This window comes from Cimex lectularius, unplaced genomic scaffold (genome assembly GCF_000648675.2).
Source record: "Cimex lectularius strain Harlan isolate CLEC.00 unplaced genomic scaffold, Clec_2.1 scaffold1, whole genome shotgun sequence".
Taxonomy (NCBI): domain Eukaryota; kingdom Metazoa; phylum Arthropoda; class Insecta; order Hemiptera; family Cimicidae; genus Cimex; species Cimex lectularius.
This window is the reverse complement of record NW_019392813.1, coordinates 2,106,482-2,126,209: the sequence shown is the minus strand read 5'-3', so window position 1 is coordinate 2,126,209 and position 19,728 is coordinate 2,106,482. Positions and strand designations below refer to the sequence as shown.

The following is a 19,728-nucleotide window of genomic DNA, read 5'->3' as shown; positions in this document are numbered from 1 at the left end:
ATGAGTGTCATGACAAATTTTATTGCAGCAACCAGTTTGGTATGCCACAAAAGAGTTCAGAGCCAATCATCGAACTTTCCTTGCCTAATTTATCGGCATGTTTCTTACTCTGCCTTAATACCCAAAAATGGATAAGTTAAAAAAAAAAAAAAATTAGGACCGCCCCCTATTGTTTTAAATTTTTATTCTCCTCCATTCTTGTTTAAACTACTCCAGTTTTTATTTATATGATGATAAATATTTATCTATATAAATCTATATTTTATTCACCAATAAATAGAAAAATGAGAAAAAGAAATAAGATATGTCCAAATATTGAGTTTGTTCATCTAAATTTTAATACATTTAAACAAATTAAAGGGAATAACTTTACATATTGTTTTGAAATAATATAGTCGTATTAAGTAAATTATAATTTATTTTTACGAAATATTGATCAAAGATCCTTTTACAAAGAATATAAATCACAAGGTTATAAACCAACAATTTACATAGTAGATAAACAAAATTTATAAAATATCTATAAAAATAATAATAAACAATAAACTAAATATAGCTAAACTAAAATAGGTTTGGGATGTTAGGACGTGAAATGACCTTAGCTGTTAAAACGCCCTTAAAAATTAATAATAATAATAAACTAAATTTATATATAAAAATACAATTTGTGTTTTTTTTTTGCGTAATTCTTTTATTATATAAAATTAATCTTTAATTAAGGTTTTGGTTGAGATAAAAAGTCAGGGTCACAAGTGGGATTCGAACCCACGACCGGCTAAATACGCCGCTGCTCTACCACTTGAGCTATCGTGACTTCGATCAAACAGTGACTTTTTTATCTCAACTAAAACCTTAATTAAAGATTAATTAATTGAAAAGAATTTATTTGGTCAAGGGACAACGAAACCTAATAAATTATATAAAATATTATATACTAATATATAAAGTATAGTTTGTTTACTATTCGGGCTTTCACCCCCATCATGGAGTTCACCCGCCACGTTATGTGGCTGGGTTGCTCATATCCCTCTTAAGCCAAATGCCCAGGAGAGGCTCTGGCGGGGGCTATCGACAGCTAGGTCATTTCAGCCCCAAAAAGCATGCAGATTATAATCTAGCCTAATGCTACTTAAATTGAATAAATCAGTCACACAAAACTACATTGCACTCATTTTGTTTAGTAGGTGGAATACCTCCATCATACACAGTATTAAAAATATAACAAAAATTAAGGTCAGTGGGGTACTTCTATAAATATTCTGCCATCTACCCTAAGGGATGGTTAGGATGGATCACAGGAATGGCTAGATGTACTAATGTAAAAAAAAAAAAATCTACCCTAAGCACACTGAGGGGTGATGGTGACACTATTTCACCATCACCCCTCACCACACACTAAAATACACACATTCAAACAAAACATGTATAACTATGCACAGTAAAATACCCCCACACCCTCTAGACAGAGGACGAAGAAACCGACTGTGGCTCGAGAACCTATGTGGGACACATCGAGCTTTCTCAGCATAACGTCCCCCATACACCTACGAACAAATTGCACAACTGAGGCTGTTATGCAAACAGTTGTATGGTATATGGTGTTGTTTGAGGTACTGTGCAACTAGTTGCAGAAATTCAAAACTGTTTGAAATCAATTGCCCAACAAGTGGCATTGCGCAACTGTCACAGAAATTCAGTTACTATAAAATAATAAAAAATAATAATAAAATAATATAAATTAATCAACTTCACGTCCGTCCTCTGCAATTTCTTCCTACTATGCATCTTCAACACATTCAAATAATAGCCAATCATACTCATATCCCCCAACCCCAGTACAGATAACTACAACAGAGAACACACCAGTACAATATGCTATAGTATCTGGCCTATTCTCTGACCCGCAATTTCAGTAAATATATAATGGTATTACTTTATTAAAATGTTTCATTAGTGTTAATTTTTAGTTCATATTTGTCTTTTTTTTTCTCCATGGCAATCCAGGTCTCCATGACAATCTTTCCAAGTGTTTTAGCAGCAATCACTGTTTCAAACTTTAAACCCTCAAAAACAGATCTTTTCTTTAACCACTCTTTCATCCAGACTCTTCCTTTTTCTTTTTTTAACACCAACATCCGACACAATAGAAATTATTATAACTAAACAGGCAGCATTGCGAGATGTCATGTTACCATTAAAACAAGACAAAAGCTACTGGAGTTTGCAAAAAAAAAAAAAAAAAAAAAAAGCATATAGTGTATTAGGGGACCTTGTTTGCACAACAGCTTGTTTTACATCGTATGTTTGCACGTACGTTTGATCGTAGGTGTACGGAGGGCTTAAGGGGCACCTGTAAGGGTTTATTGATTATTATTAGTAATGCTAGTTATAACTAGAATCTTAATGGTGAGATAAATGCTTTTCTCGAGAGATTTTTTAAAATTGGGTTTTAAAGAGATAAAGAATAATTTTGAGCAAAATGGAGAGGGAGTGAATTTTAAATTTCCCGCTCATATTGAAGTACAATGGCCTTTGTGTTATTTCAGCTTAACCTCGACCAGTATAAAAATAATTTAATTCGAATATCATTTGTTTATTTAATTATTTTCACCAGGCCTTTATATAATTGTTTTTTATCGTTTTAATAAACATATGTTGTAGGGCGAACAGTGTTAAAACTTACAATGTAAAGTTTTGATGGGTATGCGCTGACAGCTGCGCATTGTAACCGAATTCATCAACCATAAATTTCCTGGTTAAATGTTCTTTGAGTAGGTCTATTTATTATACGTGTAAACCGTCCCAGTGATAATTACGTTCGTTGCTCACGAAATAGTAAAATTCGTTTTAGCCGTTTTTATTTAAATTTGGTAAGTTTGATATTCTCCGTAAGTTCCCTATTCCAATAATTGGTACGATCCGCTTACACGTCTACTGAGTTTGTTTCAAAGATTGTTTAGCTCGAAGTGGGAAAAAAAGGAATTTTTCGACTTTACCCAGGTCCGTTTTATAATAATCGGACGTTGAAACGGCACCGAGTTCCGTTTAATTATTTCCCCGAGTCTGCACGGTTTGATATAGCATCGGAAGAAAAATTCATCACAGATTTACAAATTGGCCTCAGTTTGTTTCACTCGAATATTCTTAAATTGTCAAATTCAAAAAGACTTTCCATCTATTGTTTCCTGTCATAAAATTACTTTCCCTTTTGACACGGCGTTGTATAATTTCGCCACTCACCAGTCTTGGTAAAGTGTGTTACCATATTTATCATCATTGTCAGGTTTCCGACAATAATTAAACATCTGTCTCGATAACAGTTAAGCCTAACTTTTAATTTGGCCACAGATTTAAAATGTATTCCTTTTATAATAAACACAATCACACCATACTCAAAACTAGGAAGCTGCCTTTCAAAGTTGCTCTTTCCCCATTTACTCCACTATTAATATTCTCTTTTTACTAAATATCACACACTATTTTGGTCGAGGGAATCGTGAAAAATGTCAATTGCACAATGATGGCTTTTTCAACATTTGAGCTGTTGTGTCCGTATTGTAAAATTCACTCGAAGTTTTTGACATCTCGATAATCTGATTTGGTCCTGAGTTTTCTTTAAACCGACAGGAATTATCAGGTCCAGAGTCTGACCCAGAATCAAACGCCCTGGGTCAATTGTTGGGTGGTCTTCTTGAGACTCCAAATCCACTTGTAAAAACAAATCTAGAAAACTTTGCTGAAAATGACCTAATTCACAAAATAAGTTCATTGGGTTTGTCGAGATTGTTCCTTTGTTCATTTTAATCTAGGCCACAACCTGATTGAGCTACATTCTAGATTATTAACAATCGTGTTTTAAACTCATTAAATTTTTTAAAATTGTTTCCTCAGTATAGCTTTTGTAGAACTTCGGAAGAAAAATTCATAACAGATTTACAAACTGAACTCAATGTTTCACTAGAATATTGTTCAATCAAAGTCAAAAAGGCTTAGCACACAGTGTTTCCTGTCTTAAAATTACTTTCCCTTTTTACATGGCGTACAATTTTGCCATTCACCAGACTTGGTAAAGTCTGTTACCATATTTATCATTGCCAAATTTCCAACAATAATTAAACACCTGTCTTGATAACAGTTAAGCCTAACTTTTATTTTGGTCATAGATTTAAAATTTATTCCTTTTAAAATAAACATAAATTACACCATACTCAAAAGTAGGAAGCTGCCTTTCAATGTTGCTATTTCTCCATTTCCTCCACTATTAATATTCTTTTCCTATTCAATATCATACACTATTTCGGTCATGGGATTCGTGAAAAATGTCAATTGCACGATGATGGCTTTTTCAACATATAAGCTGTTGTGTCCTTATTGTAAAATTCACTCTAGAAGGTTTTGACATCTCGATAATCTGATTTGGTCTGGAGTTATTCTTTAAAGCGACCAGAATTGTCAGGTCCAAAATCGAATTCCCTGGGTCAGTTGTTGGGTGGACTTATTGAGACTCCAAATCCACTTATAAAAACAAATCTAGAAAACTTTGTTGAAAATGCCCTAATTCACAATATAAGTTCATTGGGTTTGTCGAGATTGTTTCTTTGTTCTCTTTAATCTAGGCCACGACCTAATTGAACTACATTTCTAGATTATTAACAATCATGTTTCAAACACATTAAACTTTTTTAAATATGTTTCACCCAATACAGCTTTGGCAGCACTTCGGAACAAAAATTCATAACAGATTTACAAACTGGACTCGACTTTTCCCTAGAATATTGTTCAATCAAAGACAAAACAACTGAAGAATATTGGCAATGGCTTCTGGAAAGCCTTTTAATCCGTCAACATAGGTGATTAAAATATCTTGTACATCGCGGTTATGTAGGTCAGTCAGCACACTAAGCCAATGATGTGCCCCTTCTATTTCAGATACATACCGCCCAATTCCTTATGCCCATCAGTGGTTAACCCAAGTACTGTGTAGAGTTCCTTACAGTTTATTTCAGTTGAATTGATTAATATGTGTATTAAAACCATTATAGGGGCCGTAAACTTGAATGGCTTCTGCAACCTGTGCAGCATACCACATGATCTTTTTGGGTACACAACCAAAATTAACACAAGTTCTACCTAACACTTTTGCTTCAATAAGCGCGCATTTCTGACCTTATATGGCTGTGCGATTTATTGAAGCAATACCATCGCTGCCATCGTCAATGGCAATATAATTATAATGCCCATTCATTGTCACCAGACCTGGTCAGGCTTGGTAACATCGAACTTCCTGTCAATAAGATTAGGAATATCGACGCATTCATTTCCACCGTGTTTATATTTATGGTTCCGATCCTGTCAACTGAAGATGTTTAACTCTTTCATCAACTTACGCCCGCTAACCAACAGCAATGCTTCACACCGTAGGTATTGGTATTCAATATTCACTCTCGAATGTTTTGACATCTTGATAATCTGATTTGGTCTGGAGTTATTCTTTGAAGCGACCGGAATTGTAAGGTCCAGAGTCCAACCCAGAATCAAACGCCCTGGGTCAATTGTTGGGTGGACTTCTTGAGATCTCTTTTCAAGTCCAACTTGAAAAAAAAACTTCAAAACTAGAAAACTTCATTTGAAATTGAACTATTTTAGCTTTTGTAATATAAGTTCATTGTGTTTGATGCGGTTATTCCTTTGTTCATTTTAATCTAGGCCAAAACCTGATTGAACCATATTAAATTAGCAACCATGTTTTAAACTATTTAACCTTTCTTAGTTGCTTTACCCAACATAAAATACAATATATCTAAAAGTTATTACTGCTCAACTCTGCATGTACCAGATTTGTCCTTCACAGAGTTGAGCCTCACTTAATACAGTCCATCGGTAACTGCAGCTTTAGTTATTTCCAATAAATTACTGGCAAACCTTGAGAATCACCAACCCTGGGTCAGACTTATCTTATCCGCCCAGCTACTGGGGTTGAGCTTAGGAGCTATCTTCAGCTAGGTCATTTCAGTCCCTAACGTAATCACTTCCTAAATCCAAACCCATTCACTCTCTCATTCTTAAATATTTTTTCTTATTTACATACAACCACTCAGGGTGGTGGAGTACTCACTCAATATTCCGCCATCAGCCATCTCACACTTCACTTTCACGCTAATAAATATTTTCATTCTCAACACACCCTGGGGGACAGAAAACAAGATCGATAAGTACTATATACAATAAAATAACTCCAAAAATCAGACAGGGGCCTAAATTCTTGCTCAAGCCAATTCTCATATCAGATAGTATGCCTACATCTCTCTAAGGATCTTATATCTCTATAAGGAGTCGAGGAATGGCACCCAAGTTTAACCTATTAATATATAAACCAATTTTATTTTGGCCTGTTTGAATTATTTAGGTGTAATCAACTTTCCAAAACCTGTTTTATTTTTGCCAGTGTTTTACAACATTTTTGTATCATTTAATTGTCTTGATAATACTTTTTTTTTTTAAAGAAATCGTATTTCAGATTCAAGATATAATTCTAATTTTGTATTTTTTCTTTTCGATAAGTTTTTGAGATTACAGCGTCAAAAACACATTAACACTCTTTGTTTATGGCAAATAGCAACATCTATTTATAGAAAAAAAAGCTATTGACACATTCACAGATTTTCTCTCTTTCTCTGTAACATATGGTTTCGTTTTTTAATATATTAATTTTTGGCACTTAACACTTTTTTTCTGTTTTTGTTGAACCGACAGGACCCGGTTACCGATAGAAAAACAAAGTAGGTATGGATTAGTGACTGCAATAAGGAATAAACGTTGAAGGTCTTAAGTTTAAGTTTTTTTCTCTCAAAGAAAGTAAATTAAATCAGGTTGTGAGGTTGTATTACTGTTCAGTGCTGATCTGGCTGATTTAATTTGTCGTACAGATATTTCGAATTAAAACACATTTTAATACTCTTGTATGTGATATATTTTAAATGTTAATCGCTCAGTTGATAGATTATATTCACCATACGCATTATCAATTATTCTTTCAAAAAGCCCATGTTTTAAGAAAAAAATATTTAAAAAATCATGGGGAATGAAGTAAAGATATTTCCCTTGTTTCTTAATTCAACAAAAAAAGATTTTTCTCTAAGATATAACAGTGAATTTATCATCATATGGACTTAACGGTATTTAAATTGGTAAACGCAATACAATTAGCAGTTTAGGATTATGTTAAATTCAATTTGTCCCAAAACTATATTTTTTCATTTATAGACTGATCTGTCTAAATTGGTATTTATTTCAGGCTATGTCTGTGTTGAACCAAAGCAGTGAAGAACAGGTGGAATGCCCTCTTTGTATGGAGCCATTAGAAGTCGATGATCTATACTTCTTCCCGTGTACTTGTGGTTACCAGGTAAGAGTCTATACGCTCTAGTTTATATATTACAACTGGGAAATTATTCAGTATGAATTGATTCATGGTTTTAAATGATCGTGTTTTACATCTTTAAAGTTTTAGTTAATCAATATTAAAGTTTTATGCTACCAATCCTTGTGCTAATTTACAAATGATTTGGATTTTTTTAAATTACTAATTTGTATAATCCCATCACACTACATTATACAGAATCGGGCTTATGACTTCTCATGGATTACCGGCAAGGATCATGACTCACTCACGTTTTTTAGTAGGCCTCAGTTTTATCCGTCCTGCCACTGAAGGCTAGATCATTTCAGCCACCAATGCACCGGCTTTTAAATCTAAAACTACTGACAGGACAGTTTGTAATTTGTGTCATCACCTAAGAAGGGGTAGAGTAAAAAATGTGCACTCTGGAAGCTACACTTTGCCCTACTTGGTGGTAAATAAGTCAACCTAGTTGGGACGATAAGTTATTGGGTTGTCCGGAAAATAATGCAGGATTTTGGTATTAAACAAAAAAAAAGAAACTAGTTACTTTAAAGCAATGTTCTTTAATCAAAATACATACTCTCAATACATTTCTCCCAACGTGTTGGTAACTTATTAATTCCGTCTGAGTAGAATTCAGAATTTTTAGAATTGATAAAGTCAATAAATGCATTTTCCAGTTCCGTTTGATTTTTGAATATTATGTGTTGTAAGTAGTGGTCCAGGTGTCTAAAAAAATGGTAGTCAGTAGGCGAGAGGTCCGGAGAGTAGGGTGGGTGAGGCAAAGTTTCATAGCCAAGCTCCAATAATTTTTGTGACGTTACACGTGACACATGTGGTCGAGCGTTGTCATGCAACAAAATGGGCCCTTTCCGATTGACCAAAGAGGGCTTCATTACTGCCAATTTCTGATGCATGGTATTAATTTGGTTACAGTATGATTCAGCATTGATGGTTTCGCCAGGATTTAAGAAGCTGTAGTGTATTAAACCAAATGAAGCCCACCATACCGTAACCATTACCTTTTTTTGATGAGTTGGGGGCTTTGGAAAATGTATTGGAGCTTCTCCTTTGTCGAGCCACTGTCCAGAACGTCTAGTGTTATCGTAGAGAATCCACTTTTCGTCACATGTAACAATTCTGGCCAGAAATGGGTCATTTTTGTTTCGACAAAGAAGTGATGCACAAACATCAAAGCGCTGATTTTTTTGGCGATCGTTTAATGAGTGTGGAACCCAATTTTCGAGTTTTTTCACTTTTCCAATCGCCTTGAGGTGGTCAGCGACGGTCGTTTTACTGACTTTGAGTTGCTCTGCAAGTTCTCGAACAGTTGTTTTGGGGTTTTCTTCCACCACTGATCGCAGAACATCATCATTAAGAGAGGAAGGCCTTCCACGACCTTCTTCATCTTCAAGGCTGAAATCTCCCTCCCGAAATTTTTTAAACCACCTTTGCACAGTGCACTCATTAACACAACCCTCGCCCCAGACTTGGTTAATGTTTCTAGCCGTTTGGGCTCCGCTTCGGCCGAGTTTAAACTCGTAAAAGAAAATCGTACGAAATTCTCGCTTTGACATTATAAGGATGACTGAATTATTTCCAAGTAGCGGAATGCTACAGAGGTAAACAAACAATATCATTTGGAAGAGGATTAATAAGTGTTGACATTCATACAAATGAGTAATCCTGTAAACGTAAACAGAATATTTTATATAGATTTTTTTTAATGAAAACTTAAAATCCTGCATTATTTTCCGGACAACCCGATAGTTGGTGCATGCAATTTCTCCAGAATGAAACTACTGTAAAGAGCTCGTACTTGAAGTTGTGAAGTGATAAAAAAACTATATTGTGACAAATATGTATTATTCACTAATCATCCCTCCTTGCCCAGAGACACCCGGTGAGTTTGGTCAATCTTTCTTCTGGAAAATGCTGCAGTTCACTTCAGATCACCTTCTTTCCTGAAGTGCCTTGGTATGCATGCTCCTGCCTGGAGAAATGCGATCCACTTGGTTGCTACATTTTCCCTCCCTATAAGATTCTCCCTTTGTTACTTGGGGAGTCATCAAGTAAATGGCCATCAGCCATCATTGTAACTTGGTGCTCCACATGGCCAAGTTTCCCCGAGCTGCTGGCATCCAAACTTTCTTTCCTATTTACACACATCATTTAATTAAGGTGGAGTACTCAATATTCCACCATCAACCCTCTCACATTACACATGCACACTAATAAATATATTCACTTTTAATATACAAAAATAAACACAAGGCAAGATCTATAAAGTTCTATTTACATTTAAATTTAAAAAAAACTCTGTTTCCTATACAAATTGGAACAGGGACCCAAATACTCGCAGTGCTCAAGCAAAATTCTCAATTCGGGTGGAACTATACATCCTAAAAGGGCCAAGGAATGACAATCTTCAGTTATGTGGGACACATTGAGTACCATAGGGCTTTAGCTCAAAACTGCACATGTATCAACCTCACATGGCCCATTCTTATGAAATCCACGTTTTCACTGCACTCTTAATGTATGAGAACTTAGCCGCTTGAGTGCACCATTCCTTTTTAATCATATTTTTAGTGTGATTTTCTTTATATAATTTGATTAAATTATCTTCTAGTTTATACAAAAAATATGGTGTTTTTCTAATACATCAACTATTATTTTGATATATTTAACATACTACAGTACTAAATTATATACAAAAAAGATTGGGGACAAAGCAAATTTGAAAGAGAAAAAATCTTAAAAATGCCATTAAAAGTTAAAAAAAAGTTCGTAAAAATGACTATATTTTTCTTGCAACTTCTAATAATGCAGTTTTTGAAATAAAATCAAATGTATTCGAGGCACCTTCTCAAAAGTAGGTAATTTCCACAAGATTCAGCCATTATATAAAACACGGGTGAAAGATCTCGACCACTTTTCAAAGCAAAACTCATAAATTTATTATGGTTGAAGCCATAATTTCAAGCATTGTAAGTAGATGTTTATATCTGTGAAACGTTTAAATCATCAGAAATAATTTTAAAATTCTGATGAAAGAGGTGTATTCCTCGAAAGATTGATGAACAAACTGAGTGATTTCTTTTCTTTCAAATTTGCCTTTTCCCTGATTTTTTTGTATATAATTTTAAAAATATAAGTTGGTAGTATTCCAATTTTCGTTTTAAATTAATTCGAGTTTCTAGACAAATGTGTGTCTGTAAAAAGGCACTATACATTTTTGACCAAGGTATAATACAACTTTTGAATCAATCTTTAATTTCATAAAAAATTTCATAATATTAATATAATTAATAATTACATTACTATTAATTATATTATTTATGTATTCAATATATTTGTGCATTTTATGGCATATTTTTGTATTTCACTAAAACAAAACAAAAAATACATTAATTTACCCTTGTAACTAGATGTTTTGACATTTTGGCTGGATTATTTTTTATTTATTTTTTTGAAGGTATGGTACAATTTAATTTTCATTGCATTTTATAACAGTTAAGTACATCTATCCGTCAATAAAATTCCCTGCTTTTGTTGTGTAGAAAATTCTTTTGTAAGAAAAAATGTGCTTTGTCACAGAATATTGAATCTCTTCGGTATGATTTCACTTGATTTTTTAATTTTTATTTATTTATTACGTTTAACTTCCTTCTGCTCTTAGGTTTTGATCACATTTTAATTATTTAAAAAAACTGTTTATGCGGCTTCTGTGATATTAATTAGAAATATGAATTCAATTAGAATAATCTTACTTTGAAGTTTTCTTTGCTGGTATTTTTTTCTTTAAAGATAACTCTTGATTTACAATGCTTACACTGGCAAGGATATTTATTGTTCTGTTTTGCCTATATAATTTAGACATGCCACCCACTTTAATGATAGCTGAGGCAACCAGATTTAATACTGCCGAGCTGACTAATCCTTCCTACACCTTCAGGCATTCGATTCATCTCATCTGGCTACATTGTATTGCTTAGGCATTGTGGCATTGTTTCACAAAATTATGGAAAATAGGTTGAAAATATTTCAAAATTTATATAGAAAATGGGTCAATTAATTAACCCTACATTAAAAACAGAAATTAATTTGAATAATAAAAAAATAAAGTTGATTACAATCACAATAGTTGATTAAGCCTGAAAACAAATCGTTATGTATTAGAGTTAATGTGGGTGCATCCAAGGGAACTTTATTCAAGGCACTTGCATGATTAAATGGAATTGTGGAAAACCAGTACAAGAATGACCAGTGTATATTATAAAAAGCCCGAGGCAATTTATACTTAATTATCTTTCTATTCGGACCTTTAAGGAGCCTATAAATACCAATTTTATTGGGTGCTTACAAATTAAAATTAAATTAATTAATTGAAAAACATTATTCGGTCAATCGGACCACGAACTCTAATGAATTTAAAATTAAATGTAGAAACATAAGAGTTTTAATTTAAATTTTAAGGTTTTTTTAAATTTTATTGGCCTTATGATCTTTGCATATTAGCCATGACGAATTCTTATATAAGTTGTTCAAATTGGGGGTTATCGGGAAAAAAGGGCCAGGGGCGACGGTGTGAATCGAACCCAGGACCGCGGTGTGAGAGTCTCTCATGCTAACCACTCGGCTACCGCGGTCCCCCTAAAAAAAATTTTAACCCCTAACCCCCCTAACCATCCCTAAAAAATTTTAAGGTTCGTACTTGCATGACATCATTATTTTGCTTATTAAATATTTCATCCCTCTAGTACATCCCTTACTGTGAAATCAAGAATATAATCCTTTAAACATTTAACTGTAATGGTGAGTTATTAAAAATGTAAAAAAAGAAAAATTATCAATTAAGATCGTGAGATGTGGACTGTTGTGATGTAGGTTTAGAAAAAAACATTTTCTGTGTCGTGCCAACATTTCGATCTTTATTCAGATCATCTTCAGGTACTGGGATGGAAAAAAATTACTAATTTATTTTGTCTTAGTATTTTATTATTTTGATTTTTAAACATAGTGAGGATTTTATCGGGTTGTCCGGAAAATAATGCAGGATTTTAAGTTTTCATTAAAAAAAATCTATATAAAATATTCTGTTTACGTTTACAGGATTACTNTGGGAAATTATTTTGATTAAAGAACATTGCTTTAAAGTAACTAGTTTCTTTTTTTTTGTTTAATACCAAAATCCTGCATTATTTTCCGGACAACCCAATATATAAATTGATGAGGAATTGATTTTATATAAAGGCTTGGTTAATGGAAAATAATTTAAGTGGGGTGATATTTTTATTAGAGTAGAACGTCATTTTAGAGTTTTTCCAATAAAATGAATAAAACATTTATTATTTTTTAATAATGTCTTTGTTGTAATGGTCTATCTACTAGGAGAATTTATCAACAGTGATAAAGCCAAAGTGATGAGTGGAAATTATAAAAACTGTACAGGTCTAAATTATTTATCAACTGACATTATAATATATTTTGACGTTTCATTTTCAGAAACATACTTTAATTATAAAATTCACAATTACATTATACACTTCACATAATTACATAACCTGACTGTCTATGAGCTGTTTCATAATTACATTTTTTCCCATCAGATATGCAGATTTTGTTGGCATAGAATTAGGACGGACGAAAATGGGCTGTGTCCAGCATGTAGAAAGGCGTATCCGGAGGATCCAGCTGATTTTAAACCACTAACCCAAGAGGCGGTGGCGAAATTGAAAGCTGAAAAGCGGCAAAAGGATCAACAGAAGAAACAAAGGAACACGGAAAATCGTAAACACTTAGCTAACGTTCGAGTGGTTCAAAAAAATTTAGTCTTCGTCGTTGGGCTCCCAGTGAGATTGGCAGATCCTGAAGTAAGTTTAGTTAATTTATCAAGTTCAAATTAAAATGTTCAAGGCTTTTGGCCATTTCTGAGGTTAAATTGTAACGTTACAGATGTTAAAGAAGCATGAATATTTTGGCAAATTTGGGAAGATACACAAAGTAGTAATAAATCAGAGTACCTCGTATGCTGGGTCACAGGTATTATACATTTAAGTTTTTTGCTACTGATTAAATCTATATTTTTTATCATTATAAATATATAACATAAAAAACAAAAATTATACTAACAAAAATGTAATCTACAACCTTGGAAAAAAAATTGGATATTCTCATAATTGTTCCTTTTTTTGGTATTTTATTTTATTCATCAGAAAGTGTGTATAATTAATTACTTATTTCTATCGGGTTTTAAAAACAAATTTAAACGTCAACCCGCGACTTCTTTGTTTATTATTATTAAAAATGTAAAAAGCACTCCATTATTTTTGCTTAATTTGAAATTCTTCATTCCAAAGCGAAACTTTTTATGTTAAAACTCGGAGCAACGCCAAGTTTAGAATGGAGTGTGTTTATAGCTACCCAACAAAACACTTTCAGTCTCAATTTTAATAAATAAACAATGACCACTTACCTCTTATCACCATCTTTGAAATGATAATTAAATTGAATAATTCAACTGGTCGTTAATTGTTAATTGGAGTTAAAGTATTTGGTCAATGAATTTATTAGACTGTACTATTTTTTTATATTTTTATTAAGAATATGTTAACATAAAACATATACATTAAATTTAAAATTTGAATCCATTGACCAAAAACCACTTGCGGATTCCAATAATAAAATTTAAAAACTTTTTAATAATAAAATAAAATCTATAGGTGTTTGAGAATGTGATTTATATTGTAATACATAAAATCAAAAAAGTCGTTTAATAGCAAACCCATTTTTAAGCATTTACTTCATTTAACGAGTTGCTGAGGCCGCATAGATCATTCACATGTTCAGTTTATTTAACTTTTCTTTTTTCTTTTTTACTCAGGGTCCGAGTGCAAGTGCTTATGTAACATACCAGAAAAGTGATGATGCCCTTCGTGCAATACAGACCGTAAATAACATTGCGGTTGATGGTAGGACAGTCAAAACGTCTTTAGGCACTACCAAATATTGTTCTCATTTTATTAAAAATCAGCCTTGCCCAAAAGTGGATTGCATGTATCTGCATGAACTTGGTAAGAATTGTATTTTTCTTTAAAAAAAAAAAATCTGATAAAATTTTTATTTTATTTTCTTAAAAGGTGACGCTGAAGCTAGTTTTACAAAAGAACAAATGCAGCAAGGAAAACATCAGGAATATGAAAAAAAATTACATGAACAACTACTTGCCAGTACAATCAATCGGTATGGACATGTTTCAATAAATTCAAGAATGGCAATTTCAAACAAAAGCAAATAAATTATTTATTAAACTTTTCACATATATATTAATTTTTTTAAAGTACTTAACAAAACCAACAGTGTTCTTTTGTAATATTATTCAAATAAAACTGTAGTTATAACAAGGATTGTTTAGACTTGAAAAATTTTTGAGTAGGAAGAAAAATAAAAGAAAGGAAGGTTTTGTGAAAAATGTCTTTTACTATCATGCATATCTCAGTTGATTACAAGAATTTTTTTGTTTATACTGAAATGACGATATAAAACGTCTCACTATGCTACTACCTACTCACAAATAATTCCACTGGGATTATTTACAAGGAGAATTATTTTGATAAACAATTTAGGAACTGATTTACATTATAATGGCTTTAATTTTAAACAGATTTTCATAGAGAAATGTTTATCTTAGGAAACCAACACCGTCACCGCCAACTGTACCAATTCCTGTACAGAACCAAAACAAAGAAGCTTGGCCAACGTTACACCCCAATCATCAAAATTCAGCTGGTTGGTTTGAAATCTAGTCTGTAACGTAATAATTTGCATGATATAAATACCGCTTTTAAGTTTAAAAATTGCTACTGTTTTAAACGTGCATGAGTGTGGGGTGCGGACTTGCACTTGGTGCCAGGAAGGTGTGGGTTTTTTATTTTTTTTAAATGTTTTATTTTTTTGATATGATTTGTTAAAATAGTACTGCTTTTTTTTAAAATATCGACAGGAAAATCAAATATCAAGAAAATAGACATCTTTTGTAATTTTGATTACATATTTTTGGGAAATATTGGGTTGTCCGGAAAATAATGCAGGATTTTGGTATTAAACAAAAAAAAAGAAACTAGTTACTTTAAAGCAATGTTCTTTAATCANAATGAGTAATCCTGTAAACGTAAACAGAATATTTTATATAGATTTTTTTTAATGAAAACTTAAAATCCTGCATTATTTTCCGGACAACCCAATAGTTTGAAATTACTGCTGAGAGTTCTAGTGTTACTAGGTCTAGATTTGATTCACCCTTAAAAAAATTGTTCTTATATTTCAATAAAATATAATTTAAAAAAAATTGTTTTTTTTTTCTGTTAAAAAATATATATTTTTTTATTTAATAAAAGATTAAGTGTTGTGATATTTTTCTGTAAAGTGCATAAACCTGTTGTCAGTTGACTGCCATATCTAAATTCTCTCATATGATCGACAGTCAGAAGTTCAAGTTACGAAGAACGTTAAAAGCATGAGTTGGGATTGGTGGTCGGGCGTATCAATTTCGATAGCATTAGCAACAAAGCATGCTATAATTGTGAGAGTTGAGGTCTGTGAAGTGGCGAACCTGTAGTTTGAACGGAGACGACCATCCTGGCAACAGGATGATCAAATATGTCTAAACGAAAGGATATTGACATGTCTACCGTCCAAAACAGGAGGCAAATCTCGCTTGACGTCAGGTTTGATTGAAGTGCTAAAAGTAAAATTGATATAATAAATGCCAAAGAAGCAATTTGTACATTAGGTAAGGCGATAAGTGTAAAAATGCTTTTTATTATTAATATATATTTTTTTTAATGAGGGTGTTTTAATTATAAGGTTGTATGAACTGTCTGGTGTTAAAAAAAAAAACCATTAGTATGTCGAGTTGGAATCCAGTTGCCCTGCATGCAAACCCGGGACCTTTACCTTACGGCCACCGATGCCTCCCCTCTTATTAATATTAACATTTAACTAATTTTACAATTAATTCATGCTTGGTGATGATGTCTAGCTAATTTTAAATATGCATGGTATTGGTAAGCTATTTATTTATAATTGAAGTTAACAAATACAATGGTCCTTTTGAAGCTTTAATTGTTAAGTATGTTGTTAATTATTGCTTTCAATTTATTTAATTGTTAATTATTGTTATGTCAGCTTATAATCAGTTTATTCGATTATAAGCTGTCTGTTAACTACAAAATTATCACAAGAAAAAACTAAATTTTCACTCAGGTTCCTTCAGAATAAATAATATAAAATCAATGCAAAAGGCCAAACGATAAATTTTTAAAATCTTTTTTTTATCACAAGTGGAAACAATCGATTAGTGTCTTAAATCAAGGTAAATTAATATTTAATTTAAAAGAGATGGAGGCTCACTTGCATAAGAGCAATTTGTTAATTTAGTCAGTTTCTCTTCGATTATTTAAACTGAATTTAAATTGCCTTTTTCCTTAACAATTTAAAGAATGTTTTTAACAAAAATGATTTTTTTTAAATCACTGCTCTGCTTCATTAGGCAAAACAAAATTTAAAATACAATAAAGTGATTTTTACATCAGCTTTTTATAAACTGTTATTGCTTTGTGATAGCGATCGTAATACCGTTTTTATCAATTAAGGTCAGTATTTAACGAGAGCAAGTTATTGACTTGTAGATGTGAAAAATTGATATGAAACAGAAGCTTCAGTAATATTAAAAAAATTCCCAAATAGCTTTAATTATTTTTTTTCTTCCCTTAGACACTAGTGACTATAGTCTTTTCTTAAACTGCAATCTAAAAGATCTATTGTAGAATTGACTTTTTTTTTTTTTCAAATCCAGGGAAGTGGTTAACTATTTTAAAGGGCTGCTTATTTCTATGCGTTAGTATTGTATTTCTAAAGAGGTAGTACCTTTACAGTCAAGGGCTTGTTCTGTCTGGTTTTTCATGAGAACCAGCAGATTTCTGTCTCAAAATAAGTTTTTTCCATTTTATTGAGGTTATGATTGAATAGGCAATGACCTATTATTTTTTCCTAATCCTAGCCAGCTGAGTAGATGTTCGTTTTCCTGGCTGAGATGTTGAGGAACTTCTTCGATCATTTTGCGCAAAATTCATCCAACGTTTCATTTCTTTCTCTATTTATTCAGTTCCACTTTGGCTTTGGGGTGTGCCAGTTTTGGTTCTGATCCAAAGAGTGTGAGGGCTGCTCCTGTTTATGCTAGTTTATCATAGTTAGCTTTATCATAGTTAGATTGTTTTCCAAGGATCTGGATAATACATTAGGCATTTCTCCAGGCTTTGGATTGAAAGTGGAGAAGTCTAAAGACTTAAGTGCAGCCTGGCTGTCTGAGAATATGTATATCTGTGCACCTTTTCCTCCGTTTTTTAAGTATTTCTTGTGCACAATTCTATTGCATGTAACTCAGCTTGGAAAATTAATGGTGTAGGGCCTAGATTTTGCTAGGTTAAAATTTGGGCCTTTGACTACTGCACCCACTCCATGTTCCATTTTAAACCTATCTATATATTTAGGCTTCTCTATTAGTTTCAGTTTTTATCCAAACATTTTTTGTTATTTTAAAAAGGATATGTGAAAATTATCTTTTTAGTTCCATTTTCTCAGCTATTTTTGTAGCCATCCCATATTTTTATTCTTTTTTAGGATTCTTGGGCCTAGTAAAAAGCTTTAATTAATTATCAAATTTTCATGTAGGTAAATACTTTTAAGAGCAGCAGTAACACTTGTAATTCATGGTGTTTCAAACATAAAAAAAATTAAAAATGGTTTTGAAATAACTTTCTTGAAAGTTTAGCATTTCTCTTGTATTTAGCCCTATTAGTCTATTTTAAATCCCTCAGATTTTCTCTAGATAAAATTTCTATGTGGAATTTTATAATTAAGGAGACATTGGGATAAGATGATGTCATCAGAAAAATAGCAATTGTACGATCATGTTATCTTGTCACAATAACTATTCAAGGAGTGTATTGAACCTAAAGCAGCAAATAATTAAAATACTATTCAACATTACAATTTTTGAACTAATGGTGACTTTGGTTGTTCTGTGTTTATAGGATGTTACTGCTTTTGCATGTATGTACAATATGAATGAAAAACATTTTTTGAGCATTTTACAAAAATTAATCTTTTTAAAATATTGAATGACACACTCACTCATTTATCATTTCTATTACAAAAATTTTGTTGATTTCGTTTTTGTATAGAACAATAACATTTTATATATTTTTATATATTATTTATGTAAAATGTATATTCAGGGTAAACTTCTGTACCACCCAGATTTATTTTTTGGACGTTATTGTGGTTATTGAAAAAACCCGAGGCACATAAATTTTTATTTTTTTGTCATTTCTTATGAGTCAAAAAGTTTTGATGTAACTCTCCACGATAGCAGGGTACGGATAAAAATTGAAATTTTTCAAATAGTACGATCAATAATTTTTTGTCGCTGAATTTAACGGTGTAAACTGTTTTTAATTGGGATCAACCGTTCTCAAGTTAACTGCAAAAACTTTTTCCAAACACTATTTTTTGGATAAATGCAATCTTCTTCCACCACTTTATTTATTTATCAATTTAATCGATAGTAAATTAATTGCTCATAGCACCAAAAGAAAAATTTCACAAAAATTTCCTTAAATAACAAAGATTATTAGGACGCTCTGCTCTGGTGTAGCTCATTAAAGCGTGATTCAGTCCACTTTACCAGCAACAGAATTTTTTTTTTTTTTTTTTTTCGATATGCACAATAAGTCGATCAATGTAAAAACTAAACTTTATCTAAATTGTTATGGATTAAAACATATCAATAATTTTGTTGGAAAAAAAGTTGGTTATTTGCATTTTGCTTGTCAAACATAATACCTTCAAATTTATATTTTTGGTCAAAATTTGCACCAGGCTGAATCACAGAAAATTTAATGAGCATTCTATTAATGAACAACATTCTATCAATGAAAACGATAAATAAATTGTATTTCTTGGGTTTCTTTTCAGGAACTAGACAACCATCAAACTCATTTTCTTTGAGTTTGATGGTTGTCTAGTTCCTGAAAAGAAACCCGAGAAATATAAAGTCAACAACCGGAAAAGAAGAGTAAAAAAAATACAAATAAATTGGTTATTGTTTGAAGTTAAGATTTTGATCTTTCTGAAAAACAATAACTTTAGAACAGTTGTTCTGAATTAAAAACCATTGACATTATTGAAATCAGTGTCGAAAAACTTCTAAAAAATGTACATTGATAAGTATCTTACCATTTTAAATAGTTAAGCCCCTATTT

The 19,728-nt window shown here is 32.0% G+C and overlaps 1 protein-coding gene across 9 annotated transcripts in view; it reads left to right on the top strand.

Annotated features, from left to right (window-relative positions):
* Nucleotides 1-2,644: 2,644 nt before the first annotated feature.
* Nucleotides 2,645-19,728, top strand: part of LOC106661380 (CCR4-NOT transcription complex subunit 4) — a 35,137-nt gene continuing 18,053 nt past the window's right edge. For 2 of the 9 annotated variants that reach the window (XM_024228336.1, XM_024228328.1), the window contains exons 1-7: nt 6,994-7,187; nt 7,295-7,405; nt 13,015-13,278; nt 13,361-13,447; nt 14,289-14,478; nt 14,545-14,647; nt 15,096-15,193. In XM_024228336.1, coding sequence (XP_024084104.1) covers nt 7,164-7,187; nt 7,295-7,405; nt 13,015-13,278; nt 13,361-13,447; nt 14,289-14,478; nt 14,545-14,647; nt 15,096-15,193 — 877 coding nt within the window. In that variant the 5' untranslated portion in view covers nt 6,994-7,163. Of the gene's footprint in view, nt 2,871-5,254; nt 5,422-6,680; nt 6,784-6,990; nt 7,188-7,294; nt 7,406-13,014; nt 13,279-13,360; nt 13,448-14,288; nt 14,479-14,544; nt 14,648-15,095; nt 15,194-19,728 lie in introns of those variants that run through there. The other 7 variants (XM_024228329.1, XM_024228332.1, XM_024228331.1 and 4 more) reach the window with 7 other exon arrangements.